We start from the raw sequence: 26106 nt of genomic DNA, 5'->3' as shown, positions 1-26106 counted from the left end.
TACATAGTGAATAGGAGTGTGGATTGGGACACAGCCGTATTCATGGGGAGACATTTAGTATGCTTTTAAATGGCTTATATAGTTTATAAATGTGTGGATTGGGACACGCCCACACCGGATCCATGATATAGAATAAGAACATGTCATAAATATCTGGACACGTGGACACCATTAGGGGTGTTTCCTTTATCTGTGAGTGAGAAAACACTATGCATCCGGTACGTAATAAGTGAAACTAATACAATCAGATATATTTATTGACTTCAATGTTACCATGGAAACTGTTCCAGAGGTCACTTTGAGGTCGTGTAGGTTGCTGTTCCTATGGTAACATAAAGTCCTGGTATTTGGGGGCACTCAGGATCCACAAGTTGACGATTGATGACGTGAAGCCAGAGGATGCAGGAGATTACACCTTCGTTCCTGACGGCTACGCCATCTCTCTTTCAGCCAAACTTAACTTCATAGGTATTACACACACACACACACACACACACACACACACACACACACACACACACAAAAAAAATGTGTGTTTAAACACTTTAATTGGAACTGTTATATTTCTTACAGAAATCAAGATTGAATATGTTCCTCATCAGGGTGAGTATGTTCTTTTTTTCTTTCTTTCTTTCTTTCTTTCTTTCTTTCTTTCTTTCTTTCTTTCTTTCTTTCTTTTATTATTATTAATCTGTACATTATACAATTTAATTTAGTTAATTTAGTTTAATTTTAAGTCTTATATCCTTTAAAAATCCCAGAATTTCCACAGAAATAACGTACAAGCTGCAGTTTAGCATGTATTGGATCTCTCCAATTCCAACGGTCGAGGCTTCGCTTTGCATTTTTTCAGGCCTTGAAATTTTCTCCACCCCAGAATGATTACACACGCAAAATAAAAACAAGATTTACTATTTTAGATTTTAATCAAATTTACTGACAGAGCACAAAGAGAGCTGTGCATGTTTTCCTGTTTTGCAAACTGCAAAATGTTTTGCACAAAATGTTTAATTGAGTGCAGAGTTCAAGCAAATTAATTAATTGAAATCTATTTAAATCTATTTAATAATAAATTAATTAATTATTTGAGTAATAAAGATTAGAACATTAGCAAGAGTGATCAAAAAATAAACACCTCCAGAGAACATTATTATTATTATTATTATTATTATTATTATTATTATTATTATTGTTATTATTATGATTATTATTTTCTGTACATCAGTGGAACAGTGTAGGAGGCGGGCTCTACGACCCAGCTGTTTATCTTATACATAGTTCTCCTAATTTAACCTTCTGCCCTTACTTCAGAGCCTCCAAAAATCCACCTGGACACCACGGGCAACATGGTGAACAAGAACACCATCATTGTAGTGGCAGGAAATAAACTGCGTTTGGATGTGGAGATCACCGGAGAACCAGCGCCCACTGTCTGCTGGAAAAAAGGAGACACTGTGAGGACCACACAACATGCTTTATCTGTCTGTCTGTCTGTCTGTCTGTCTGTCTGTCTGTCTGTCTGTCTGTCTGTCTGTCTGTCTTTCTGTACCTCCATCCATCCAGTTGATTCCGTTACATCACTTTCTGCCTATTCTATGTCCTGAGATAAATCTCAGATATGTGTGTGTGTGTGTGTGTGTGTGTGTGTGTGTGTGTGTGTATGTGTGTGCGCGCAGGAGATAACGGCCACAGAAGGACGAGTGCGTGTGGAGCACAGGAAGAACCTGAACAGTTTTGTGATTGAGGGAGCAGAAAGGTCAGATGAAGGACCTTACTGCATCACCGTCACCAATCCTGTAGGAGAAGACAAGGCCGAGGTCACCATCAAGATCGTTGGTGAGAGATCAGACCGAGATCAAGACTCTCTTACACCTCACACTTCTTTATCATCACCACCCTGTCTTTCTCTCACTCTTTTCTACATCAGTATGTAGTCCTACTGTTAAAGTTCCTACAGTTCTCCCATGCATTCCTGTGTTCAGATGTTCCAGATCCACCAGAGAACGTGCACTGTACTGGGGTGGGTGAGGACTCCGCCTCCGTCCTCTGGGACCCGCCCAAATTTGATGGTGGCTCACTGCTTAAAGGCAAGATCCACACACAAGTGAAATTACTGTAACCATTCCGATGTTGATGCTCGTTACTGCTGTCTCCAGGTTACCTGATGGAGAGGAGGAAGAAAGGCTCGTCCAGGTGGACCAAGCTGAACTTTGACATCCACGAGTCGACTGTTTACGAAGCGAAGAAGATGATAGAGGGCGTGATGTACGAGTTGAGGGTGTTCGCCGTTAACAGCATTGGGATCTCCCAGCCCAGCGAAGTCTCCAAACCCTTCATGCCTATTGGTGCGTGTGGAGTTTCAAAACGTACTGTGTGATAACCGTGAACGTGTTCAGAAACTCATTTAGGAGCAACTTCTCCAGCATAAGCGTCAGTGGTCAGTGCCAGAATTTTTAACATCTACCCTCACAGAGCAACTCATGGCTTCTTCGGATTTCTTTATACAGCTGAGCACTGGCAGCTTGGTGACACTGGGATTTGCACTTATGACCTTCTGATCAGATGTCCAAACTCTTAAAGCACCACTTTCCCACATGCCTGTAAACCTTATAATAAATGTATCAAGGAATAGTGGATCAGCTGTTAAGGGGTTACTGATTGGAAGGTTAGGGGTTCAAGGCCTAGCACTGCTAAACTGCTCTTTTTGGGCCCTTGAGCAAATGCTGTTAATCGTAACTGCTCAAGTGGTAATGTATTATGGCCTAATTTATGCTTCCTTAGACCAGGCAAACAAATCAGTGGTGGTTTAGTGGGTAAGCTTTGGGTTACAGATCAGAACCCACATGTTGGGGGTTCAAGCCTTAAGACCAATGAGCTGCCACTGGTGGACCATGAATGAATGGACCATAATTATACCTCCATCTCCCTCCATCTGCCCTCTCTCCCGTCTGTCTCGTAGCCCCGACGAGCGAGCCGACCCGCCTGATGGTTGATGACATCACAGACAACACGTGTGCACTACGGTGGCTTCCCCCAGTGAGGATCGGTGCCGGCGGTGTGGACGGCTACATCATCGAATACTGCCTCGAAGGAGGTAAGACCCAGGAAGTAATGTTTTCAGATTAACAGGGTTAAAGTTCCTGGTGTTCGGAAAATTCCCTGGGGATCTCAGAGCATCTGCCACTGAGCCTGCTAACAGCAGCTAACGAGCAAATTAGCAATCTACTGTATGAAGACGAAGGTCATCCTGATTACATGCCCTGTGGTTATTGGAACTCAGCCGTAATTCATTTGTGTGTGTGTGTGTGTGTGTGTGTGTGTGTGTGTGTGTGTGTGTGTGTGTGTGTGTGTGTGTGTGTGTGTGTAAGAGAGAGAGAGATTTGAATACATAAAGATGTACAACCCCAATTCCAAAAGTTAGGACACCGTGTTAAATTTCAATAAAAACATAATGCAATGATTTACCAATCTCATAAATCTATATTCTATTCAAAATAAAAAACAAACATACAAACATTTGTTCCAATGTTTAAACCGAGGAAGAAATGAGGTCATTTTGAATTTGATGGCTGCAAAACGTCAAAAAAGTTGGAACAGGGCCGTGTTTCCTATTGTGTAGCATCACGTCTTCTCTCCGTATACATCTGGGAACTGAGGAAAACGGTTGCTGAAGTTTTGGGAGGGGAATGTTGTCCCAAATGTATCTGATACAGGATTCTAGCTTTTCAACAGTTCTGGGTTTCCTTTGTTGTGTTTTTCGATACATGATGCATCAAAGGTGAAAGATCTAGACTGCAGGCAGGCCAGTTCAGCACTCAGATTCATGCTACTGCTATTAATGCAGTATGTAGTTAGCATTGTCTTGCTTAAATATGCAAGTCCTTCCCTGAAAAATACATTTTCTGGATGGAAGCATTTGTTGCACTTATACCTGTATATAGCGTTCAGCATTGATGGATCCTTTCCCCACTGTGGGACAAATAAAGGTTTATCTTATCTTATCTTTCCACATGTACAAACTGCACATTCCACAAGGACTAATGCACCACCAACCATCAGAGATGCAGCTTTTTAAAATGAGCTCAAATAACAAGCCAGATGATTCTTCTCCTCTTTAGTCCAGAGGATGTGGTATTCACGGTTTCCAAAAATAAATACAATTTTCGATTCGTCTGACCACAGAACAAATTTCCACTTTGCCTCGGTACTTTTTATATTAGTTTTGGCCAAGAGGAGATGTTTCAGTGTTTCTGGATTGATTTCTGGAATATTTTGGAGATTTTGGAGATATTTTTGGAGATATTTTGGAAACTTTTGATGATACTTTCTGTAAATAATGAGATATTCAACTGTTTTGCAATTTGATGTTGAGGAACATTGTTCTGAAATTGTTCCACACTTTGTAGACGCAGTCTTTCACAGATTGGTGAAGCTCCGCCCATTTATAGTTCTTAGAGACTCTCCAAGATACAGTATTTATAACCCATCATCTTCTTGACCTGCTGACATTAGTTGCAAACTGTTTCTGTTTTTTTTTTTTTTTAAATAACACTTTTCTATGTTTTATTGTGAATAAAATATGGGTTTATGAGATTTGCAAAGATTTGGGTATATTAACATTTTAAACAGCATCACAACTTTTTTAACAACTTTTGGTTGTAGATTAGAAACAAGGTTTTTATTGTGTATTAAGGGAATGAGTGGGTGCAGGCCAACGAGACTCCCGTGGATAAGACCAGTTATCGTATTCGAGACCTGAAGGTTGGAGATAAATACCTGTTCAGAGTGAAAGCGGTAAACATTGCCGGCCTGAGCCCACCGGCTGAGATCAATCAAGGAGTCACCATCCAGGAGATCACTGGTGATGGAGTCTTTCTCGCTCTCTCTTTTTCTCTCTTTGAGTGTCTATTATTGTTCTTTTCAAGTTATTCTATTTATAACTGTTCCTCTCTCTCATTCAGAGAACCCCAGGATCCGTCTGCCTCGCCAGTTAAGGACTAAGTTCATCAAGAAGGTTGGGGAGAAGGTCAACATCGTTATTCCTTTTCAGGTTTGGCCATTACATCACTTCCTGTGATGAGCTTCCAGTAGTGAGGCACACAGCTAAATGCTAATTATCTCTATTGATATGAACTTGACTGAGTCACTGGTCTGAATCAGGCCTTGGGTTTTTAACTTAGAAAATGTTTATGTTGTTGTTTCCTTTGCTGTGGATGTTGGTAATCATTGTGCATGGGCTTAAAGGACATCCCATTTCACATTTCACCTCCTTATAATAACCTCCAGTCTGCTGGGAAGGTGTTCCACCAGATTTTGTGGAGATTTGTGGAGATTTTATTCATCTACATGGATGTTACTAACGTCAGGTACTGATGTACACACCAAGAAGAGGAAACCTGGGGCGAAAGTCTCTATTCACATTAATTCCAAAGGTGTTCAATAGGTTTGGAGCTCTTTAGCAGGAGATCTTTCACATCTTCTGACCCATGGAGAGCAGATCTTCTTGGAGCTGGCTTTGTGCACATGAGCATTGTAAAGCTGGAACAGGTTTGGGTCTCCTATTTTGAGTTAAGGAAAAAAAGATTCAGGTTCGGTGATTAGAAAAAGTTCTCCTGATGGTCTGGAGAAGAACTCTGCTAGTTGATGTGATCAGGGAAATCCATTGTGTCCCAGACTGACTGTTAGAGTTCCATAATGACTGGCAGATCCAGTCAAAGTGCTTCTGTAATAAGAAAAACTTTCTGTATTTCAGGGAAAACCTCATCCCGTAGTGAGATGGTTTAAGGATGAGGATCTGTTGGATCTAAAACTGGTCAACATCCGCACCACTGAGGTGGACACCATCCTGTTCATCAGGAGCGCCACCCGGGAACACTCAGGAAAATATACTCTCTCTGTCCAGGTTGAGAACATGGAGGACAGAGCCACCGTTGAGATCCAGGTTGTTGGTGAGTTTAACCAAAATGCAGTCAATCAGCTGAGATCTGCTGCCCAACGCCAGTGTCTGCTTCTTCAGCTAATAACATTATCGTGAAATCGAAATAACTTAGCCTCGTGCACACGCATGCTTTTTAAAACCACAAGGACTTCACCAAGTGATTGACCTGGATATACATTTTTTTTAAATCAGTTAATTGTTTATTTAAATGTAAATTTCTTTTTTATTTATGTTTAATTTGTAATCGCATTTGTTTGTTATTTAATTAGTTATTTTTTCGTTAAATATTTAATCTGGTTATTTATTTAATAATTATTTGTGTTCATTATTTATATTTATATTTTATTTTATTTTGGTTTTCATTTATTTTGGTTTTGTTATTGTTATTTAATGAGCTATTTAACCCAGCCATTATGGATGCACAAGCCAGTGTACTCTTAGTGGCGGTCCCAAGCCCGGGTAAATGGGGAGGGTTGCGTTAGGAAGGGCATCCAGCGTAAAACATGTGCCAAATCAAATATGCGGATCACAAATGAGAATTTCATACCGGATCGGTCGAGGCCCGGGTTAACAACGACCGCCACAGGTATCGTTAGCCGACAGGGTACCAGTGGAAATTGGGCTACTGTTGGCCGAAGGAGGAGAAGGAGAGGAGGAAGACGTCTACGGAGACGGCAGGGAAAGGAGCAGTGTAGGAGAGTGGAGGTTCGGGTTGGTACTTTAAATGTTGGTACTATGACGTGTAAAGGGAGAGAGGTAGCTGATATGATGGAAAGAGAGAAAGGTAGATATGTTGTGTGTTCAGGAGACCAAGTGGAAAGGGAGTAAGGCCAGGAACATTGGAGGTGGATTTAAACTGTTTTATCATGGTGTGGATGGTGTGGTAGGGGTGGTTCTGAAGGAAGAGTACAGTAAGAGTGTAGTGGAGGTGAAGAGAGTTTCTGATAGGGTGATGATCGTGAAGGTGGAAGTTGAAAAAATGATGATAAATGTCATCAGTGCCTATGCTCCACAAGTGGGCTGTGAGATGGAGGAGAAGGAAAGATTCTGGAGTAAGTTAGATGAAGTGGTAGTACATAGGAAAGAAATGGTGTACCTAGGAAAGAACCATTGGTGATTGGGGCAGACTTTAATGGGCATGTAGGTGAAGGGAACAGAGGTGATGAGGAGGTGATGGGTAGGTATGGTTTTAAGGAGAGGAATGTGGAAGGGCAAATGGTGGTAGATTTTGTTAAAAGGATGGAAATGGCAGTGGTGAACACCTATTTTAAGAAGAAAGAGGATCATAGGGTGACGTATAAGAGTGGAGGAAGGTGCACACAGGTGGACTATGTGCTATGCAGGAGATGCAACCTAAAGGAGATTGGAGACTGTTAGGTGTTGGCAGGGGACAGTGTAGCTAGACAGCATCGGATGGTGGTCTGTAGGATGGTTTTGGAGGCGAAGAAGAAGAGGAGGAGAGTGAGGATTGAAAGAAGAATAAGATGGTGGAAATTTAAGGAGGAAGAGTGTAGTGTGAGGTTCAGGGAAGAGGTCAGACAGAGGCTCGGTGGTGTTGAAGAGGTGTTGGGTGATTGGGCAACTACTGCAGGAGTGATGAGGGAGGCAGCTAGAAAAGTACTTGGTGTGACATCTGGAAATAAAAAGCAAGACAAGGAGACGTGGTGGTGGAATGAGGAAGTGCAGGATAGCATAACGAGAAAGAGATTGGCAAAACAGAAGTGGGATCAACAGAGTGATGAGAGAAGTAGGCAGGAGTACAAGGAGATGCGGCAGAAGGTAAAGAGGGATGTGGTGAAAGCCAAGGAAAAGGCATATGAGGAGCTGTATGAGAGGTTGGACACTAAGGAAGGAGAAAAGGATTTATACCGATTGGCCAGGCAGAGGGACCGAGCTGGGAAGGATGTACTGCAAGTTAGAGCAATAAAGGATGGAGAGGGAAATGTGTTGACTAGTGAGGAGAGTGTGTTGAGAAGGTGGAGGGAGTATTTTGAGCAGCTGATGAATGAGAAAATCAGAGAGAGAGAAGGTTGGACGATGTGGAGTTGGTGAAGCAGGATGTAGATAGGAATAGTAAGGAGGAAGTGAGAGCAGCGATTAAGAGGATGAAGAGTGGAAAGTCGGTTGGACCAGATGACATACCGGTAGAAGCGTGGAGATGTTTAGGAGAGATGGCAGTGGAGTTTTTGACCAGGTTGTTTAACAGGATTTTGGAAGGTGAGAAGATGCCTGAGGAATGGAGAAGGAGTGTGCTGGTACCGATCTTTAAGCATAAAGGAGATGTGCAGCCTTGCAGTAACTACAGGGGAATTAAGTTGATCAGTCACACCATGAAGTTATGGGAAAGAGTAGTGGAAGCCAGGCTGAGAGAAGAGGTGACAATCTGTGAGCAACAGTATGGTTTCATGCCAAGGAAGAGCACCACAGATGCCTTATTTGCTTTAAGGATGTTGATGGAGAAGTATAGAGAAGGACAGAAGGAATTGCATTGTGTATTTGTGGATTTAGAGAAAGCGTACGACAAAGTGCCGAGAGAGGAGTTGTGGTATTGTATGAGGAAGTCAGGTGTGTCAGAGAAGTATGTGAGGGTGGTGCAGGACATGTATGAGGACAGTGTGACGGCAGTGAAGTGTGCAGTAGGTACGACAGACTGGTTCAGGGTGAAGGTTGCACTGCATCAAGGATCGGCTCTGAGCCTTTTTCTGTTTGCAGTGGTGATGGACAGGTTGACGGACGAGGTCAGACAGGAGTCTCCCTGGACTATAATGTTAGCGGATGATATTGTAATTTGTGGTGAGAGTAGGGAGCAGGTTGAGAAGAGCCTGGAAAGGTGGAGATATGCGTTGGAGAGAAGTGGAATGAGAGTCAGTAGGAGTAAGACAGAGTACATGTGTGTGAATGAGAGGGAGGGCAGTGGAGGGGTGCGGTTGCAGGGAGAAGAGGTGGAGAAGGTTGAGGAGTTCAGGTACCTGGGGTCAACAGTGCAGAGTAATGGAGAGTGTTTTAGAGAAGTAAAGAAAAGAGTGCAGGCAGGGTGGAGTGGGTGGAGAAGAGTGACAGGAGTGATTTGTGATAGTAGGGTATCTGCAGGAATGAAAGGGAAAGTTTATAGGACTGTGGTGAGACCTGAGATGTTGTATGGATTAGAGACAGTGGCATTGAGTAAAAAACAGGAGGTGGAGCTGGAGGTGGCAGAGCTGAAGATGTTAAGGTTTTCGTTGGGAGTGACGAGGATGGACAAGATTAGAAATGAGTTTATTAGAGGGACAGCGCATGTAGGATGTTTTGGTGACAAGGTGAGGGAGGCGAGATTGAGATGGTTTGGACATGTGCAGAGAAGGGACATGAATTATATTGGTAGAAGAATGCTGAGGATGGAGCCACCAGGTAGGAGGAGAAGAGGAAGGCCAAGGAGGAGGTTCATGGATGTGGTGAGGGAAGACATGCAGGTAGTTGGTGTGAAAGAGGCAGATGTAGAGGACAGGGTGGTATGGAGACGGATGATCCGCTGTGGTGACCCCTAATGGGAGCAGCCGAAAGAAGAAGAAGAAGATTTAATGAGCTATTTTCAGTTTTTTAGTCATGTAGTTATTTATTTAATTCATTCATTTATTCAAATAATATTGAACTTTTTAGTTTGCTTTTTGTTAATTGTTTTATTGATTATTTTTATTAGTTACTTAGTTAATTTTTTGTTCATTATTTAAGTCATGATTTCTTTCCTGGAAAGGTTTTCAGCCTACAAACTTTTGAGACACCTGCTAGCTAGACGGCTAAGAATGGCTTTTGTTTAGCACCTGATGTTATGCTAGTAGGTCTCGAATCTCAAGTCTAACTGTGTCTCAAATTTGCTGCCTTTCTCTCAATCTAAAATGTAAAGAAAATATCTGAAAACGGCAGTGAATCCTGTAAAGTCACAATATTGTAAAATCAGGTCTCCTTTACATTTAGGAGATTTTTTTTTATTGAAAGCTACTTCCAGGCAGTTTCGATGGGATAAACACAAACAAAAAACAAACACATTATTTCCAATTTTATATAATAAGTCTGGTATTTGCTTTTTCTTTTTTTAATGTTTAGTCTCCATTTTCTGTTATAATTTGCTCCACTCTTCTGGGAAGATGTTCCACTAGATTTTGTGGAGATTTATTCAAGGGTGTTAGTAAAGTCAGGTACTGATGTAGGTGAGAAGGTGAAGAGGTCTGGGGTGCAGTCAGCGTTCACATTCAACCCAAAGGTGTTCAATAGGGTTTATAGCAGGAGATCTTCCAACTCTTCAAACCCATGGAAAGCAGATGTTCATGGAGCTAGCTTTGTGCACATGGGCATCGTCATGCTGGAACAGGTGAAATGAAGGGAAAATTTCATGCTGCAACATGATGATCTTTTGTCCCCATGTGAACACACAGAGAAGCCCGGGTTTCCTGTCGCCGTCACTGTGACTGACGTGTGGGGTTTTAATGCCGCCCTCGAGTGGAAGCCACCCAAAGACAATGGCAACACTGAGATCACCGGGTACACCATCCAGAAAGCTGACATGAAGACCAAGGTCAGGACGGGCTGCCCACCCACACACACACACACACACACACACACAAACACACACACACACACACACACACACACAAAATGGCTGAAGAATTAACGCACAATGTTTTCAGCATGTAGTTGCGTTCAGCTCTCAGTATGAATTGCCTTTTGTTTTGTGGGTGTGGCTTAATGTGCCAAGTGTTTGAAAAACAAATATGGAGTCTATTAGAAAAGGTTAAAGCTTGGCTAACTTGTTATTGTAATGTGATAAATGTGTGTGTGTGTGTGTGTAGGAATGGTTCACGGTGTATGAACACAACCGCAGGCCGAGCTGCACCGTCTCCGACCTCGTGATGGGTAACGAGTACACCTTCCGCGTGTTCAGCGAGAATATCTGCGGCCTGAGCGAGGAGGCGGGGCTTAGCAAAAACACCGCCGTCATCCCCAAAGCAGGTACAGATGCATCATGGGGGAATGGGATTGACAGATTGCTGATAGCACCTGTTTAAAACAGAAAATGTGTGGGTTTGGGGTCATTTCTGGCTGCAAGCTCCAGAATCGTCAGAGCTGCAATCTGATTGGCTCTGAGGATTTTCTTGTGCTGGTCCACAGAGATTTGTGCGGAAAAACTTATTTTTTTTTAAACTGAAGAAAGTAACAGCTCATCATCCAGGTAGAAATAAAACAAATAAGTTAAAAGACAAGAATGAAATCCAAAATGATCAAATTAATGAAAATGAGCCTTTTTTTATTTTCCAAAAATTGATAAACGAGTTTTAAATGCAAGACGATCACATCTACGCCACCTATACAGGTTATTCTTTTTATAAATCGCAGGACTTCAGTATAAGGCAAAACCATTTAAAGAGTTGGACATGAACAGCTCCCCCAAGTTCATCACGCCTCTAGTGGACAGATGCGTCATTGCAGGGTACAGCGCAGCCATCAGCTGTGCAGTTCGTGGCTTTCCCAAGGTATGTATGTATGTATGTATGTATGTATGTATGTATCTATCTATCTATCTATCTATCTATCTATCTATCTATCTATCTATCTATCTATCTATCTATCTATCTATCTATCATGACCAAAAGTATGTGCGCCCGTAACCACTCCAGCATCACAGTGCTCCTGTACTCAACGCAGGCTCCATGCTGTTAAAGGTTGGAGCAGCAGAACCCTGAGTGTCCTGCTCAGATTCTTGACCTTTTCAACCCCAATAAACACTAACATGGACCTGGAGCCTCCTCACCTCCTCCAACATGAATTCCTGATCTCACTCTTGTTCATGGTAAATGAAGCTCACAGCCACGCCCTAAAAACCTCTAGTGGAAAGACTTCGCAGAAGAGAATAGTGGAGCTCATTATAACATTTTGAAAGATGTCCCAATCCAGAGCGGCCTACATTTATCTCATTCATACAACTGAGCAGCTTAGGGCCTTACTCAGGGGCCCAGGAATGGCACTGAAGTTCAAAACGTCATATAGGACATATGGGGTGAAGGTCAGGGTCTTTTGGCTGTATAGTGTATCCTGTCTACAGTGTATGGACAAAAGTTTGTGGACACCTGACCTTAAGACTGCTTTAGTCAGTATGTGCTGTTAGAATAAGCTCCACTCTTCTGGGAAGATGTTCCACTAGATTTTGTAGTATGATTTTGGAGATTCGTGTTCCTTTCCTCCCACAAGGTCTGGTGCTGATGTAGGTGAGGTGAGGAGACCTGGTGTGTGTTCACATTCATCCCAAAGGGGTTCTAGGAGATATTTGACACCTTCCAACACATGGAGAGCATATCTTCATGTGCACAGGGATATTGTAATGCTGGAACATGAGAAGAACCCCAAAGAAGGTGTATTCATCTATTTTGTTCTTTATGGAAAACCTTCAGCCTAAGATCATCTGGATGAAGAACAAGATGATAATCGGTGGTGACCCGAAGTTCATCATGCAGAACAACCAGGGTGTGCTGACCCTGAACATCCGCAAGCCCGGCCTGTTTGATGGAGGCATGTACACATGCAAGGCCGTCAACGACTTGGGCGAGGATCAGGTGGAGTGCAAGCTGGAGGTCAAAGGTAACCGAACGCGTTTATTAAAAAAAAAAAAAAAGTTTTTTTTTATTTCCTGTTTCATAATTCCCTCGATTTCTTCCCTTTCAGTCGTAAAGGAGAAGGGAGTAGAGAAGAAATGAAGAGTGCAACGTCAAAACAATGGAGATGAAATTACAGTAGAGAACTTATACGAGTATTAGATGAATGTGTGTCTCTCAACCTAAACTTTCTAATCAGGACTGATCTACGGCGAGATTATTGTGGTTTGAGACGTATATTTGCTTTATTATGAATGCACTCGGGATATTACACATTGTTTGTGTGTGTGTGTGTGTGTGTGTGTGTTTGTGTGTTCAGCAGCTTCGTGATTTTTATGCAAATGTTCATCAGCATGCATTAATGAAGCCTGAACGACACGAGGAACGACATAGCCGACAGATTTATGCCCTGAAAACCAACAGAAAAATAAAGCAATACAATGTACAACTCGGACATGTGTCAATTTATATGGATGATCATGAGAAAATATGTGTGTGTGTGTGTGTGTGTGTGTGTGTGTGTGTGTGTGTAGAGTAAGAAACAAAGACACAGAATCAGGTTCTCATTTGCATAACACACTGGAGACTAATTATCGAACCCTGTCAACACAGCCCTAATTAGCCCTCGCCCACGTCATTACTGAGCAAACGAATTGCGACTAATTTACACACGGTGCAAACAAACACAACTCGGAATCCGGAGAGAGAGCGTTCTTTACGTGATGGACAACATCGAGTGTACACTCGATTCCTGCAGGACCCAGCATGCACACTCACAACCAGGACACGAGGGAACACTAGTTAAGAAGGTGGACGTTTGATCGAAAGGTTTTGAGTTCAAATCCCAGCATCACCAAGCTGCAACCTCTGGGCTCTTAAACAAGAGCTGCAACTGCTCAGACGTATAAATCAGATGTGTGCCAAATGCCATAAAAATAAATTTAAATGCACAGCAAGGAAACATGCTAACGCTAATTACACTAGATGCTTAAAGCTACAAGTCCTAGCATGGTGTGCACTTCATATCTAGACAGGATAGAGCATGCATCTAGACAAGACACTTTCAATCAATTAGACACTGCATGCAAACTTGATATATGGATAGGACGGAGCATCTGGACTGGACAGAACATGCACACTTGATATCTGGATTAGGCAGGGCATGGATATGTGGTGTCTTGAGAGTTCAGAACATGCATACCTAATTTCTAGATAGGACAGAGCATGTCCACTTGATATTTGCACAAGACAGTGCATGCAAATTTTTTATAAGGAAAGAACAGACTTGGTGTTTGGTATTTGGACAAAACAGAGCATCTGGACAGGACATAACATGTACACATGGGATTTGCACAGGACATAGCATGCACACTTGATATCTCAATAAGACAACACATGCACACTTGACATTTGCGCAAAACAGAGCATGCAATCTTTAGTATCTGGACAGGACAGAGCATGCAAACTTGACATTTACTCAAGACTGTGAATGCACACTTGATATCTGGACAGGTCAGGGCATGGATAATTAGCATCTAGACACTACAGAACATGCACACACGATCTCTAGACAGTTCAGAACATGCCTACTTGAAATACGGAGAGAAGAAACCACATACACGTGAAAGCTGGACCGGACATATAGGTGTAATGACACAAAGTGATCAGTAGAGGTCAGGAGTCGCTAAAAGAAACAATGAAACTTCCACCATTCCACAGTTTACATGCAAAATAAAGTTAAAAGTGCAACATTATGCTCCAGAGCGACAAAACACACTCAAGCACCAAGAAGGAACTTTATACGCATATATTTTTCTTAACATCATAATTTAAAGACGAGAAAAACACCAAAGGCTGCTATAAAAGTTCAGATTTATCACTGTGACATTTTATGGAGGAATTTTACATTCACAAATGTTATCCCTTTAATTTCAAAGGTTTTCTCCATTTGATCAAACTCGAGTTGGCCTTTTTACACTGCAAACGACAAACTAAAAAAAAGTGTAAATTATGTCACATTAAAGTGATTCGAGAAATTGGGATTAAATAAAGTGAGGAGAGTGTGGGTTCTGGACTGTAGACGAGGTGCTGTCTGTGCTGTAGGAGAGCGTGGGTTCTGGACTGTAGACGAGGTGCTGTCTGTGCTGTAGGATAGCGTGGGTTCTGGACTGTAGACGAGGTGCTGTCTGTGCTGTAGGAGAGCGTGGGTTCTGGACTGTAGACAAGGTGCTGTCTGTGCTGTAGGATAGCGGGGGTTCTGGACTGTAGACGAGGTGCTGTCTGTGCTGTAGGATAGCGTGGGTTCTGGACTGTAGACGAGGTGCTGTCTGTGCTGTAGGATAGGGTGGGTTCTGGACTGTAGACGAGGTGCTGTCTGTGCTGTAGGATAGCGTGGGTTCTGGACTGTAGACGAGGTGCTGTCTGTGCTGTAGGATAGCGTGGGTTCTGGACTGTAGACGAGGTGCTGTCTGTGCTGTAGGATAGCGTGGGTTCTGGACTGTAGACGTGGTGGTGTCTGTGCTGTAGGAGAGCGTGGGTTCTGGACTGTAGACGAGGTGGTGTCTGTGCTGTAGGAGAGCGTGGGTTCTGGACTGTAGACGAGGTGCTGTCTGTGCTGTAGGATAGCGTGGGTTCTGGACTGTAGACGAGGTGCTGTCTGTGCTGTAGGAGAGCGTGGGTTCTGGACTGTAGACGAGGTGCTGTCTGTGCTGTAGGAGAGCGTGGGTTCTGGACTGTAGACGAGGTGCTGTTTGTGCTGTAGGATAGCGTGGGTTCTGGACTGTAGACGTGGTGGTGTCTGTGCTGTAGGAGAGCGTGGGTTCTGGACTGTAGACGAGGTGCTGTCTGTGCTGTAGGATAGCGTGGGTTCTGGACTGTAGACGTGGTGGTGTCTGTGCTGTAGGAGAGCGTGGGTTCTGGACTGTAGACGAGGTGCTGTCTGTGCTGTAGGATAGCGTGGGTTCTGGACTGTAGACGAGGTGGTGTCTGTGCTGTAGGAGAGCGTGGGTTCTGGACTGTAGACGAGGTGCTGTCTGTGCTGTAGGAGAGCGTGGGTTCTGGACTGTAGACGAGGTGCTGTCTGTGCTGTAGGATAGCGTGGGTTCTGGACTGTAGACGAGGTGCTGTCTGTGCTGTAGGATAGCGTGGGTTCTGGACTGTAGACGAGGTGCTGTCTGTGCTGTAGGATAGCGTGGGTTCTGGACTGTAGACGAGGTGCTGTCTGTGCTGTAGGAGAGCGTGGGTTCTGGACTGTAGACGAGGTGCTGTCTGTGCTGTAGGAGAGCGTGGGTTCTGGACTGTAGACGTGGTGGTGTCTGTGCTGTAGGAGAGCGTGGGTTCTGGACTGTAGACGAGGTGCTGTCTGTGCTGTAGGAGAGCGTGGGTTCTGGACTGTAGACGAGGTGCTGTCTGTGCTGTAGGATAGCGTGGGTTCTGGACTGTAGACGAGGTGCTGTCTGTGCTGTAGGAGAGCGTGGGTTCTGGACTGTAGACGTGGTGGTGTCTGTGCTGTAGGAGAGCGTGGGTTCTGGACTGTAGACAAGGTGCTGTCTGTGCTGTAGGATAGCGGGGGTTCTGGACTGTAGACGAGGTGCTGTCTGTGCTGTAGGATAGCGTGGGTTCTGGACTGTAGACGAGGTGCTGTCTGTGCTGTAGGATAGGGTGGGTTCTGGACTGTAGACGAGGTGCTGTCTGTGCTGTAGGATAGCGTGGGTTCTGGACTGTAGACGAGGTGCTGTCTGTGCTGTAGGATAGCGTGGGTTCTGGACTGTAGACGAGGTGCTGTCTGTGCTGTAGGATAGCGTGGGTTCTGGACTGTAGACGTGGTGGTGTCTGTGCTGTAGGAGAGCGTGGGTTCTGGACTGTAGACGAGGTGCTGTCTGTGCTGTAGGATAGCGTGGGTTCTGGACTGTAGACGAGGTGCTGTCTGTGCTGTAGGAGAGCGTGGGTTCTGGACTGTAGACGAGGTGCTGTCTGTGCTGTAGGAGAGCGTGGGTTCTGGACTGTAGACGAGGTGCTGTTTGTGCTGTAGGATAGCGTGGGTTCTGGACTGTAGACGTGGTGGTGTCTGTGCTGTAGGAGAGCGTGGGTTCTGGACTGTAGACGAGGTGCTGTCTGTGCTGTAGGATAGCGTGGGTTCTGGACTGTAGACGTGGTGGTGTCTGTGCTGTAGGAGAGCGTGGGTTCTGGACTGTAGACGAGGTGCTGTCTGTGCTGTAGGATAGCGTGGGTTCTGGACTGTAGACGAGGTGGTGTCTGTGCTGTAGGAGAGCGTGGGTTCTGGACTGTAGACGAGGTGCTGTCTGTGCTGTAGGAGAGCGTGGGTTCTGGACTGTAGACGAGGTGCTGTCTGTGCTGTAGGATAGCGTGGGTTCTGGACTGTAGACGAGGTGCTGTCTGTGCTGTAGGATAGCGTGGGTTCTGGACTGTAGACGAGGTGCTGTCTGTGCTGTAGGATAGCGTGGGTTCTGGACTGTAGACGAGGTGCTGTCTGTGCTGTAGGAGAGCGTGGGTTCTGGACTGTAGACGAGGTGCTGTCTGTGCTGTAGGAGAGCGTGGGTTCTGGACTGTAGACGTGGTGGTGTCTGTGCTGTAGGAGAGCGTGGGTTCTGGACTGTAGACGAGGTGCTGTCTGTGCTGTAGGAGAGCGTGGGTTCTGGACTGTAGACGAGGTGCTGTCTGTGCTGTAGGATAGCGTGGGTTCTGGACTGTAGACGAGGTGCTGTCTGTGCTGTAGGAGAGCGTGGGTTCTGGACTGTAGACGTGGTGGTGTCTGTGCTGTAGGAGAGCGTGGGTTCTGGACTGTAGACAAGGTGCTGTCTGTGCTGTAGGATAGCGGGGGTTCTGGACTGTAGACGAGGTGCTGTCTGTGCTGTAGGATAGCGTGGGTTCTGGACTGTAGACGAGGTGCTGTCTGTGCTGTAGGATAGGGTGGGTTCTGGACTGTAGACGAGGTGCTGTCTGTGCTGTAGGATAGCGTGGGTTCTGGACTGTAGACGAGGTGCTGTCTGTGCTGTAGGATAGCGTGGGTTCTGGACTGTAGACGAGGTGCTGTCTGTGCTGTAGGATAGCGTGGGTTCTGGACTGTAGACGTGGTGGTGTCTGTGCTGTAGGAGAGCGTGGGTTCTGGACTGTAGACGAGGTGGTGTCTGTGCTGTAGGAGAGCGTGGGTTCTGGACTGTAGACGAGGTGCTGTCTGTGCTGTAGGATAGCGTGGGTTCTGGACTGTAGACGAGGTGCTGTCTGTGCTGTAGGATAGCGTGGGTTCTGGACTGTAGACGAGGTGCTGTCTGTGCTGTAGGAGAGCGTGGGTTCTGGACTGTAGACGAGGTGCTGTTTGTGCTGTAGGATAGCGTGGGTTCTGGACTGTAGACGTGGTGGTGTCTGTGCTGTAGGAGAGCGTGGGTTCTGGACTGTAGACGAGGTGCTGTCTGTGCTGTAGGATAGCGTGGGTTCTGGACTGTAGACGTGGTGGTGTCTGTGCTGTAGGAGAGCGTGGGTTCTGGACTGTAGACGAGGTGCTGTCTGTGCTGTAGGATAGCGTGGGTTCTGGACTGTAGACGAGGTGGTGTCTGTGCTGTAGGAGAGCGTGGGTTCTGGACTGTAGACGAGGTGCTGTCTGTGCTGTAGGAGAGCGTGGGTTCTGGACTGTAGACGAGGTGCTGTCTGTGCTGTAGGATAGCGTGGGTTCTGGACTGTAGACGAGGTGCTGTCTGTGCTGTAGGATAGCGTGGGTTCTGGACTGTAGACGAGGTGCTGTCTGTGCTGTAGGATAGCGTGGGTTCTGGACTGTAGACGAGGTGCTGTCTGTGCTGTAGGATAGCGTGGGTTCTGGACTGTAGACGAGGTGCTGTCTGTGCTGTAGGAGAGCGTGGGTTCTGGACTGTAGACGTGGTGGTGTCTGTGCTGTAGGAGAGCGTGGGTTCTGGACTGTAGACGAGGTGGTGTCTGTGCTGTAGGAGAGCGTGGGTTCTGGACTGTAGACGAGGTGCTGTCTGTGCTGTAGGATAGCGTGGGTTCTGGACTGTAGACGAGGTGCTGTCTGTGCTGTAGGATAGCGTGGGTTCTGGACTGTAGACGAGGTGCTGTCTGTGCTGTAGGAGAGCGTGGGTTCTGGACTGTAGACGAGGTGCTGTCTGTGCTGTAGGATAGCGTGAGTTCTGGAATGTAGACGTGGTGGTGTCTGTGCTGTAGGAGAGCGTGGGTTCTGGACTGTAGACGAGGTGCTGTCTGTGCTGTAGGATAGCGTGGGTTCTGGACTGTAGACGTGGTGGTGTCTGTGCTGTAGGAGAGCGTGGGTTCTGGACTGTAGACGAGGTGCTGTCTGTGCTGTAGGAGAGCGTGGGTTCTGGACTGTAGACGAGGTGCTGTCTGTGCTGTAGGATAGCGTGGGTTCTGGACTGTAGACGTGGTGGTGTCTGTGCTGTAGGAGAGCGTGGGTTCTGGACTGTAGACGTGGTGCTGTCTGTGCTGTAGGAGAGCGTGGGTTCTGGACTGTAGACGAGGTGGTGTCTGTGCTGTAGGAGAGCGTGGGTTCTGGACTGTAGACGAGGTGCTGTCTGTGCTGTAGGAGAGCGTGGGTTCTGGACTGTAGACGAGGTGCTGTCTTCAGGTGCCAGACTTCAGTGGGGCCAGATGCTGAGCTAGCAATTCGCTGGATTTCTTGTTGTCCCTTAAGGAAATGACTGTGGAGATGTAAACAGATTGCTCTGCTCTTTTCTGCCCTAAAACCTTCCCAGGTTTTATAAATCTTTTCACAACACCTCACAATATCAAGTCTCCCTCTCACCAAATGCTGCGGCCTCATGTGTAAGATTCTCCTCCAGACCCGGAATTACCAACCACTACAGATTTACACCGCTTTTTGGATGATAATAAAACAAAAGACACATTTTTTACACAGTATATTTTAACCCTCGATTGTGGGGTTCAAATGAAAATAGTGGATTGTGATTGGTTGGAAGAAGTTCAGGTGTGAATAGTGGATTGTGATTGGCTGGAAGGAGTTCAGGTGTGAATAGTGGATTGTGATTGGCTGGAAGGAGTTCAGGTGTGAATAGTGGATTGTGATTGGCTGGAAGGAGTTCAGGTGTGAATAGTGGATTGTGATTGGCTGGAAGTTCAGGTGTGAATAGTGGATTGTGATTGGCTGGAAGGAGTTCAGGTGTGAATAGTGGATTGTGATTGGCTGGAAGGAGTTCAGGTGTGAATAGTGAATTGTGATTGGCTGGAAGGAGTTCAGGTGTGAATAGTGGATTGTGATTGGCTGGAAGGAGTTCAGGTGTGAATAGTGGATTGTGATTGGCTGGAAGGAGTTCAAGTGTGAATAGTGGATTGTGATTGGCTGTAAGGAGTTCAGGTGTGAATAGTGGATTGTGATTGGCTGTAAGGAGTTCAGGTGTAAGTTCTAAGAGTTGAACATGCAGGTAGTTTGCATTTGTCAGGTGAATCTAAAGAAATGCGCTGCTTATAAACACCTGTAACCATAGTAACATTCAGTTCCAGTTTCATCCAGAGTGACACAGCGATTATACACATTCTCTAATGACCTCACTGAGTTCCCTGTACGGGGATTTTGATAAACAACTCATGGCACAAGTAAAATCTGGAGACAAACTGGAGAATAAAACATAAAAAAAAAAAGAAAGAAAAAAAAATAGCACCAGGTGTTAATTCCAACAGCTGTATATAGTAGAAGCACAGGACAGATGTTCCGTCTCTAATATTTATTTCTAAAAGTTTTAGTCCAGCCGTCATAATTACTCAGATTATAACCATTAATTACATCTGTACCAGGATCATTTCTTTATACAGTGTCTAGGAAAAGTGTGGTTTTATAGTGTTTGAGAGACACCTGCATGTTCCATTTGTTTTTATGCAACAAACTCGGTGAAGTAACAGTCGGAAGATTTATTTTGACCAAACAAATCTATAAACGTCCAGATGTTCCACTTTTTTTTTCAGTGAAAACTCCTCCCTCAGCATAAAGAACAAGTTTACATGCTCTCAGCACAAGGACGCTTCGTTTCTAAAATACTTCGCTGTTCCTCTTGTAAAACTTTCCAAAGATGTTCTTTACTAGATGGAGATTTATTTTTTCTTGTGATCCACTTCATCCCAGAGCAGTTCATCAGGGTTTAGGTGCTGCGACCGGGTTGGTCTGATCCAATGAGCCACAGTCCAGACAGAACTGCATGGTGGTGGAAGTGTGGAATAAGAGACATGTTGATTCAGGATTTCTTTCACTTTCCAGAACCTTCTCTGCTCCAAAACAACCCAAAAACCATTAAACTTCCACCTCCATGTGTGAGTGCGGGGGTGAGGGAGTCTGATCACATCTTTTCTCCTGCTCTGTTAGAGACACCACAGCACCTTCTTCCACTCATTCACTGTCACATTCTGGTGTGTTTTGGCCTTTTACCGATTTTGTTGCATGAAAACAAAATAAAAAAGAACATGCATGTGTCTCAAAAACCATAATATACTCAGTGTTTCCAAACTTTTCGCAGGCAGTGTGTGTGTGTGTGTGTGTGTGTGTGTGTGTTTGAATTACATTTAGTAAGTGAACATATCTGTATAAATAGGTCTCCAGGATCTTGTACAGTTTGAATTCAGTCGATCGTCGTTATCTTTCTCTCGTCTCAGTTTCACTAAATAGGTCACGTTGAGCGTCTCAACTTTTTTGTCTTGATTTGAAAACAGTTTCAGAAACTCGCTGAACTGTTTTTTTTTTTTTTTTTGTCTCATTAGATCTCGAACTCTATGCTCAAATCGAACACACGGATGTTTTTCTAAAATGCAGATGAAATACACCACTTTTGAACACGCACCACAAAAAAAAAAAAAAGAAAAAAAAAACCCCCATGCTCGATATTCTGGATTTTTTCCGGGTTTCTTTACTTCAGTCTGAAAAGTTGCTCGCTGGCTAAGAGTGTATGAGGAGCACTTCAAGTCGACGTCCTTCGTGCCTATGTGCCTATGAGCTCATCACACTGGAATCAATCCTCACTTCCCGCCTCGGGTGATGTGGGCACGCCGGACGCCGTGGTGTTTCTCGGCTCTTAATTGAATAGAATTGATTAAATGTTATTGGTCGGCAGTGGGCTGTTGGTTTGTGGGAATTCTGACCAGTGGCATCATCACTAGAGTGGGAAGACGTACGCTACACCAAACAACAAACAACTACAGCATGTGTGTGTAAACACAGGTGTAAATAAAAGTCTCACGAGGGTGAAAAGTTTGAAAAGTTTGAAATTTGAAGTGAAATTTCCTTCTTTCCTTTCTCACTCTGTCAGTCAACCAGACAGACTTCATTATTTATAATAAAAGAACTGCATCCAGAACCTCCTCCAAAATCCACACCAGTGAAGTCTGTAGCTCCTGGAACTCATAAATGAACCTCTTTATTCATTATCTAATGAGTCACATAAATGACTAATAGATGAGGTAAATAAGAAGTACGCCTCCTTCCCTATATAGAACATTAGCATGGAAGTATGGAAGTATAGATTCTTCCCTTCTCAGTCAGTAGAATAGTAATGAAGTGTGAAGGGAGTGTAATGTGATTACTGAGCACTTAATCAGAGGAAGAATGACCATCTCTCTGCTCTCTCTCCACGTCACACTACATGTACTGTACAAAAAAACGCTTCGAAATGAATCAGACTGCATCTGATGGCGAGTTCTGGTCGACACGGGTTAACAGACTGGAACGTGTCAGAGTTATGAAACGTGTGAGTGTGAAATAAACAAGCTGAAGGTGTGTGTGGGCCGCGACGTGTTTACCTCCGCCGAGTGTGAAGATGGGCCCAGAATAGAGTGTGTGCAGTCTGCTAGTGTTTCCGTATGGCCGAAAGTAACACACACACACACACACACACACACACACACACACACACACACACACACACACACAAATTCCACTGGTTCAATTATATGCATTTTGAGATTCGAGTGAATAAATAAGAATAAGTCTTTTTTTTCCCTTTGTGTTTGATGATCACTGCAGGTCGTGTCGAATCCTTCATCTATTATAGAAATGTTTGTAGCTGCTGAAAGGTAAGTGAGATCAGGAACTGTGGCCTGTGTGTTGCTGTGGTGGAACAGGAATACTACTGTGTAGGATCTCTGCTGGTACAAGAATATAATCAGCACCAGGATAGAAACACTGTAACATTTCATTTACATTTCAAATTTTGGTTTGACACTTTTAAAGTTTTTATTTACACTTCCAATGTATTAGTTTATAGTTCAAACATTTTTATTACACTTCAGTTTTTGTTTACTTTTCAAATATCTGTTTGTAGATCAACTATTTTTTTTTTTACAATTCCAAACTTTTTGTTCTCTTTTTCAAAGATTTCTATTTACACTTTTAAAGTTTTCATTTACACTTCCAATGTATTTTCTGACACTTTCAAAGCTTTTGTTTACACTTCAAATTTTAGTTTACACTTCAAAGGATTTCTTTTTACACTTCAAAGAATTCTGTTTACACTTTTACAGTTTTTATTTACACTTTCAATGTATTAGTGTATACCACATTTGTTAACACTTGTTTTCATTTACATTTCAAAGTTTTGTTTACAATTTATTTTACACTTCCAATGTATTTGCTGACACTTTTAAAGCTTTTGTTTACACTTTAAAGATTAGTTTGCACTTTAAAAATGTTTGTTTGAATTTCAAAGGTTTTTCTTTACACTGCAAAATCTTGATTACACTTTAAAGGCATCGTTCACACAAAAAATAAAAAGGATTTAGTTTACCCTTTCACATTTTTGTTAACACTTAAAAAGATTTTGTTGATACTGCAAAAATATTTGTTTACACTTCAAATTTTTCTTTACACTTCAAATGTTTTTGTTTACACTTCCAAAATATTTGTTTACACTTCGAAATGTAAAACATAAAAAAAAATACACGCCAAATATTTTGTTTACACTTCAAACGGATTTCTTTGCACTTTATACGTTTTTTTTACACTTCAAATGATTTTGTTTACATTTTCAAATTTTTGTTTACACTTTAAACGATTTTAGATTTTTAGTTGCACTTGAAACAATACTGTCTACAATGTAAGCATTTTTGTTAACACTTTAAATTATATTTGTTCACACTCCAAAAGTTTTGTTTACACTTTAAAGGATTTGTTTACACTTCACTATGACACAGATTACAGCTGCTGTAGAGTGAGTGAAGAATTTGGTTAACATTAAACGGATAAAGGTGTGTCCTTTTTACTTTCACTCTACATTTTGACACAAATTTCTGTACTTTCTACTTACATCTCAAAACAGACTTTAGTTTGAATCTGTTTGGGGACATGATCAATATTTTTTCTTCTCATTGCGCCGTTTTCAGCTCATCAACATGTTTCCTGTCAATGAGCAGCTTTTTCAATCCACTGTTGTATCACCTCCTGTCTCTCTCACACCACAGACTAGTTTCTGATGCTCACAGTGAGCAGGCAGAAGGCAGTAAGAAGTTTGGGGTTAACGTGGATGAGACAGAGGGAGTCAGTGATGAGAACATGACTGAGAACAGACACGTTCCTGATCAGCATCATCTTTTCTCTGCTTGTGTTCTATATGGTGGCTCTTCAGTCTGAATACATTCATTAGAGAACAAACATAGAAATATTTTGTCTTCATGCTCTATGTTTAGTTTAATTTCACTTATAATAAACATACATTTGCATAAATCATCCATATTTGTTCATGCCCATGTTGATTAGAGCAATAAAAAACGTGAAAAATATGAATTTAAGTTACATTTAGAACAGATGTGCGATTAAGTTGTGATTAATCGTGAGTTAACTGGTGACAATCGTGCGATTAATCGCAATGAAATATTTTATGTTTTGCCCTGATATTAATATGACGTGAGGTTCAGTTACAGCGTGACACTAAAACAGGTAGTAATAATCACTACTTTTTACTTGAGCACATGTCAGAGCTCAAACTTCTTTACTTTAACTTGAGTAAAAAAGTGCAGTCAGAACTTTAACTTTTACCAGAATCTTTTAAAACATAAGGATCTGCACTTCTACTTAAGTGAAGGATGTGTGGATTTTTGCAACCTCTGACACACACACACACACACACACACACACACACACACACACACATCTGCCGTTACGCTGAGTAAGAGACCGAGATGCAGCACATCACAGAAAAGCTCAAATGGTTGTCATGGTTTCACAAAGTTACCATGGAAACACAAGCTGCCAATAAACCCATCTGAACTGAGTCACTGCAGAGAGAGATGCTGTGTGTGTGTGTGTGTGTGTGTGTGTGTGTGTGTGTGTGTGTGTGTGTGTGTGTGTGTGTATGTCTCTGTGTTCTATGTTGATTGGTGTAGTGTATTTGTGTGTGTTGTTCTGTGGTGTTTCTGTAGGTGTGTATTTGGGCAGTGTTGTGTGTATTTGGGTGATGTATGTGTTTGGCAAGTGTGCATTTCTGTGGCATTGTGAGTATTTGTGTGGCATTGTGTGTATTTGGGCAGTGTTGTGTGTATTTCCATGTATGTGTGTTGTGTGTATTTGAGCAGTGGTGTGTGTTTGTATGTATTTTGGCAGTGCTCTGTGTGTATTTTAGCGGTGTGTATTTGAGTGGTGTTGTGCATATTATTTGGGTGGTGTTGTGCATATTTGTATGTATTTGGGCAGTGCTGTGTGTGTTGTGTATATTTGAGCGATCGTGTGTGTTTTATTTGGGTGGTGTTGTGTGTATTTGTATGTATTTGGGCAGTGGTGTGTGTATATGTGTGGTGTTGTGTATTTGGGTAGTGTGTGTGTAGTAGTAATGATAATGTTTGTGTGTTTATGTGTTTGGGTGGTTTTGGGTCAATGTGTGTGTGTGTGTGTGTGTGTGTGTGTGTGTGTGTGTGTGTGTGTGTGTGTGTGTGTGTGTGTGTGTGTGTGTGTGTGTATATGGGTGGAGCTGACATAGCAGGCCATAAGGATTGACTATTTCAGGCTCAATGTTGCCATAGTAACAGCAACAGTGAAGAGGCACAAACACATACACACCTGTAACACAACTTTTCGACTCTCTCTACCCCCCCCTCTCTCTCTCTCTCTCTCTCTCTCTCTCTCTCTCTCTCTCTCTCTCTCTCTCTCTCTCTCTCTCTCTCTTTCTCTATCCACCCCCATGTCTGCCTTTCTCTCTTCCCTCTCTCTCTTTTCCTCTCTCTCTCTCTCTCTCTCTCTCTCTCTCTCTCTCTATCCATTCTGTCTGAAGGACGGAGGTATTCCCATGTTTCTCGGTTGCCATGGCAACGCTGCTGCAAGAAAGAAAGTAAGAGAGTGAGGCCACAGTGCAGAAAGATGGAGGGAGCGAGGGATGGAAAGAAGCCAAACACTGGTTAACTCGGAGATATGGACGCCAGTGGGTGCTGTTTCCATGATGCTGTTGCCTTTTTACTTCTGCAGCTTCCGTTTCTCTGTGTTTCATTTTTGCTAAAAAGATTTGAGGGACGCCACTAACGAGGACGACGAGGACGGACGTTTTGTCAGATTTGAAGTTAAGTGAAGAAGTGAATCTACAA

General features: G+C 43.7%; 1 protein-coding gene across 4 annotated transcripts in view; it reads left to right on the top strand.

The window, feature by feature from the left end:
• The window catches only part of mybpc2a (myosin binding protein Ca), a 38767-nt gene extending 25764 nt beyond the window's left edge, over positions 1-13003 (top strand). For all 4 annotated transcript variants that reach the window (XM_083566857.1, XM_083566856.1, XM_083566855.1 and 1 more), the window contains 15 exons: positions 362-468; positions 574-603; positions 1312-1454; positions 1677-1836; positions 1983-2087; positions 2157-2345; positions 2960-3094; positions 4694-4861; positions 4962-5050; positions 5753-5948; positions 10348-10487; positions 10762-10921; positions 11306-11442; positions 12358-12544; positions 12629-13003. In XM_083566857.1, the coding sequence (XP_083422983.1) occupies positions 362-468; positions 574-603; positions 1312-1454; positions 1677-1836; positions 1983-2087; positions 2157-2345; positions 2960-3094; positions 4694-4861; positions 4962-5050; positions 5753-5948; positions 10348-10487; positions 10762-10921; positions 11306-11442; positions 12358-12544; positions 12629-12660 (1978 nt within the window). In that variant the 3' untranslated portion in view covers positions 12661-13003. The remainder of the gene's footprint in view (positions 1-361; positions 469-573; positions 604-1311; positions 1455-1676; positions 1837-1982; positions 2088-2156; positions 2346-2959; positions 3095-4693; positions 4862-4961; positions 5051-5752; positions 5949-10347; positions 10488-10761; positions 10922-11305; positions 11443-12357; positions 12545-12628) is intronic.
• Positions 13004-26106: the final 13103 nt, after the last annotated feature.

Source organism: Silurus aristotelis (assembly GCF_946808225.1).
Source record: "Silurus aristotelis genome assembly, chromosome: 17".
NCBI lineage: Eukaryota > Metazoa > Chordata > Actinopteri > Siluriformes > Siluridae > Silurus > Silurus aristotelis.
Note: the sequence above shows the minus strand (reverse complement) of the source record. Positions and strands in the feature narration are given on the sequence as shown.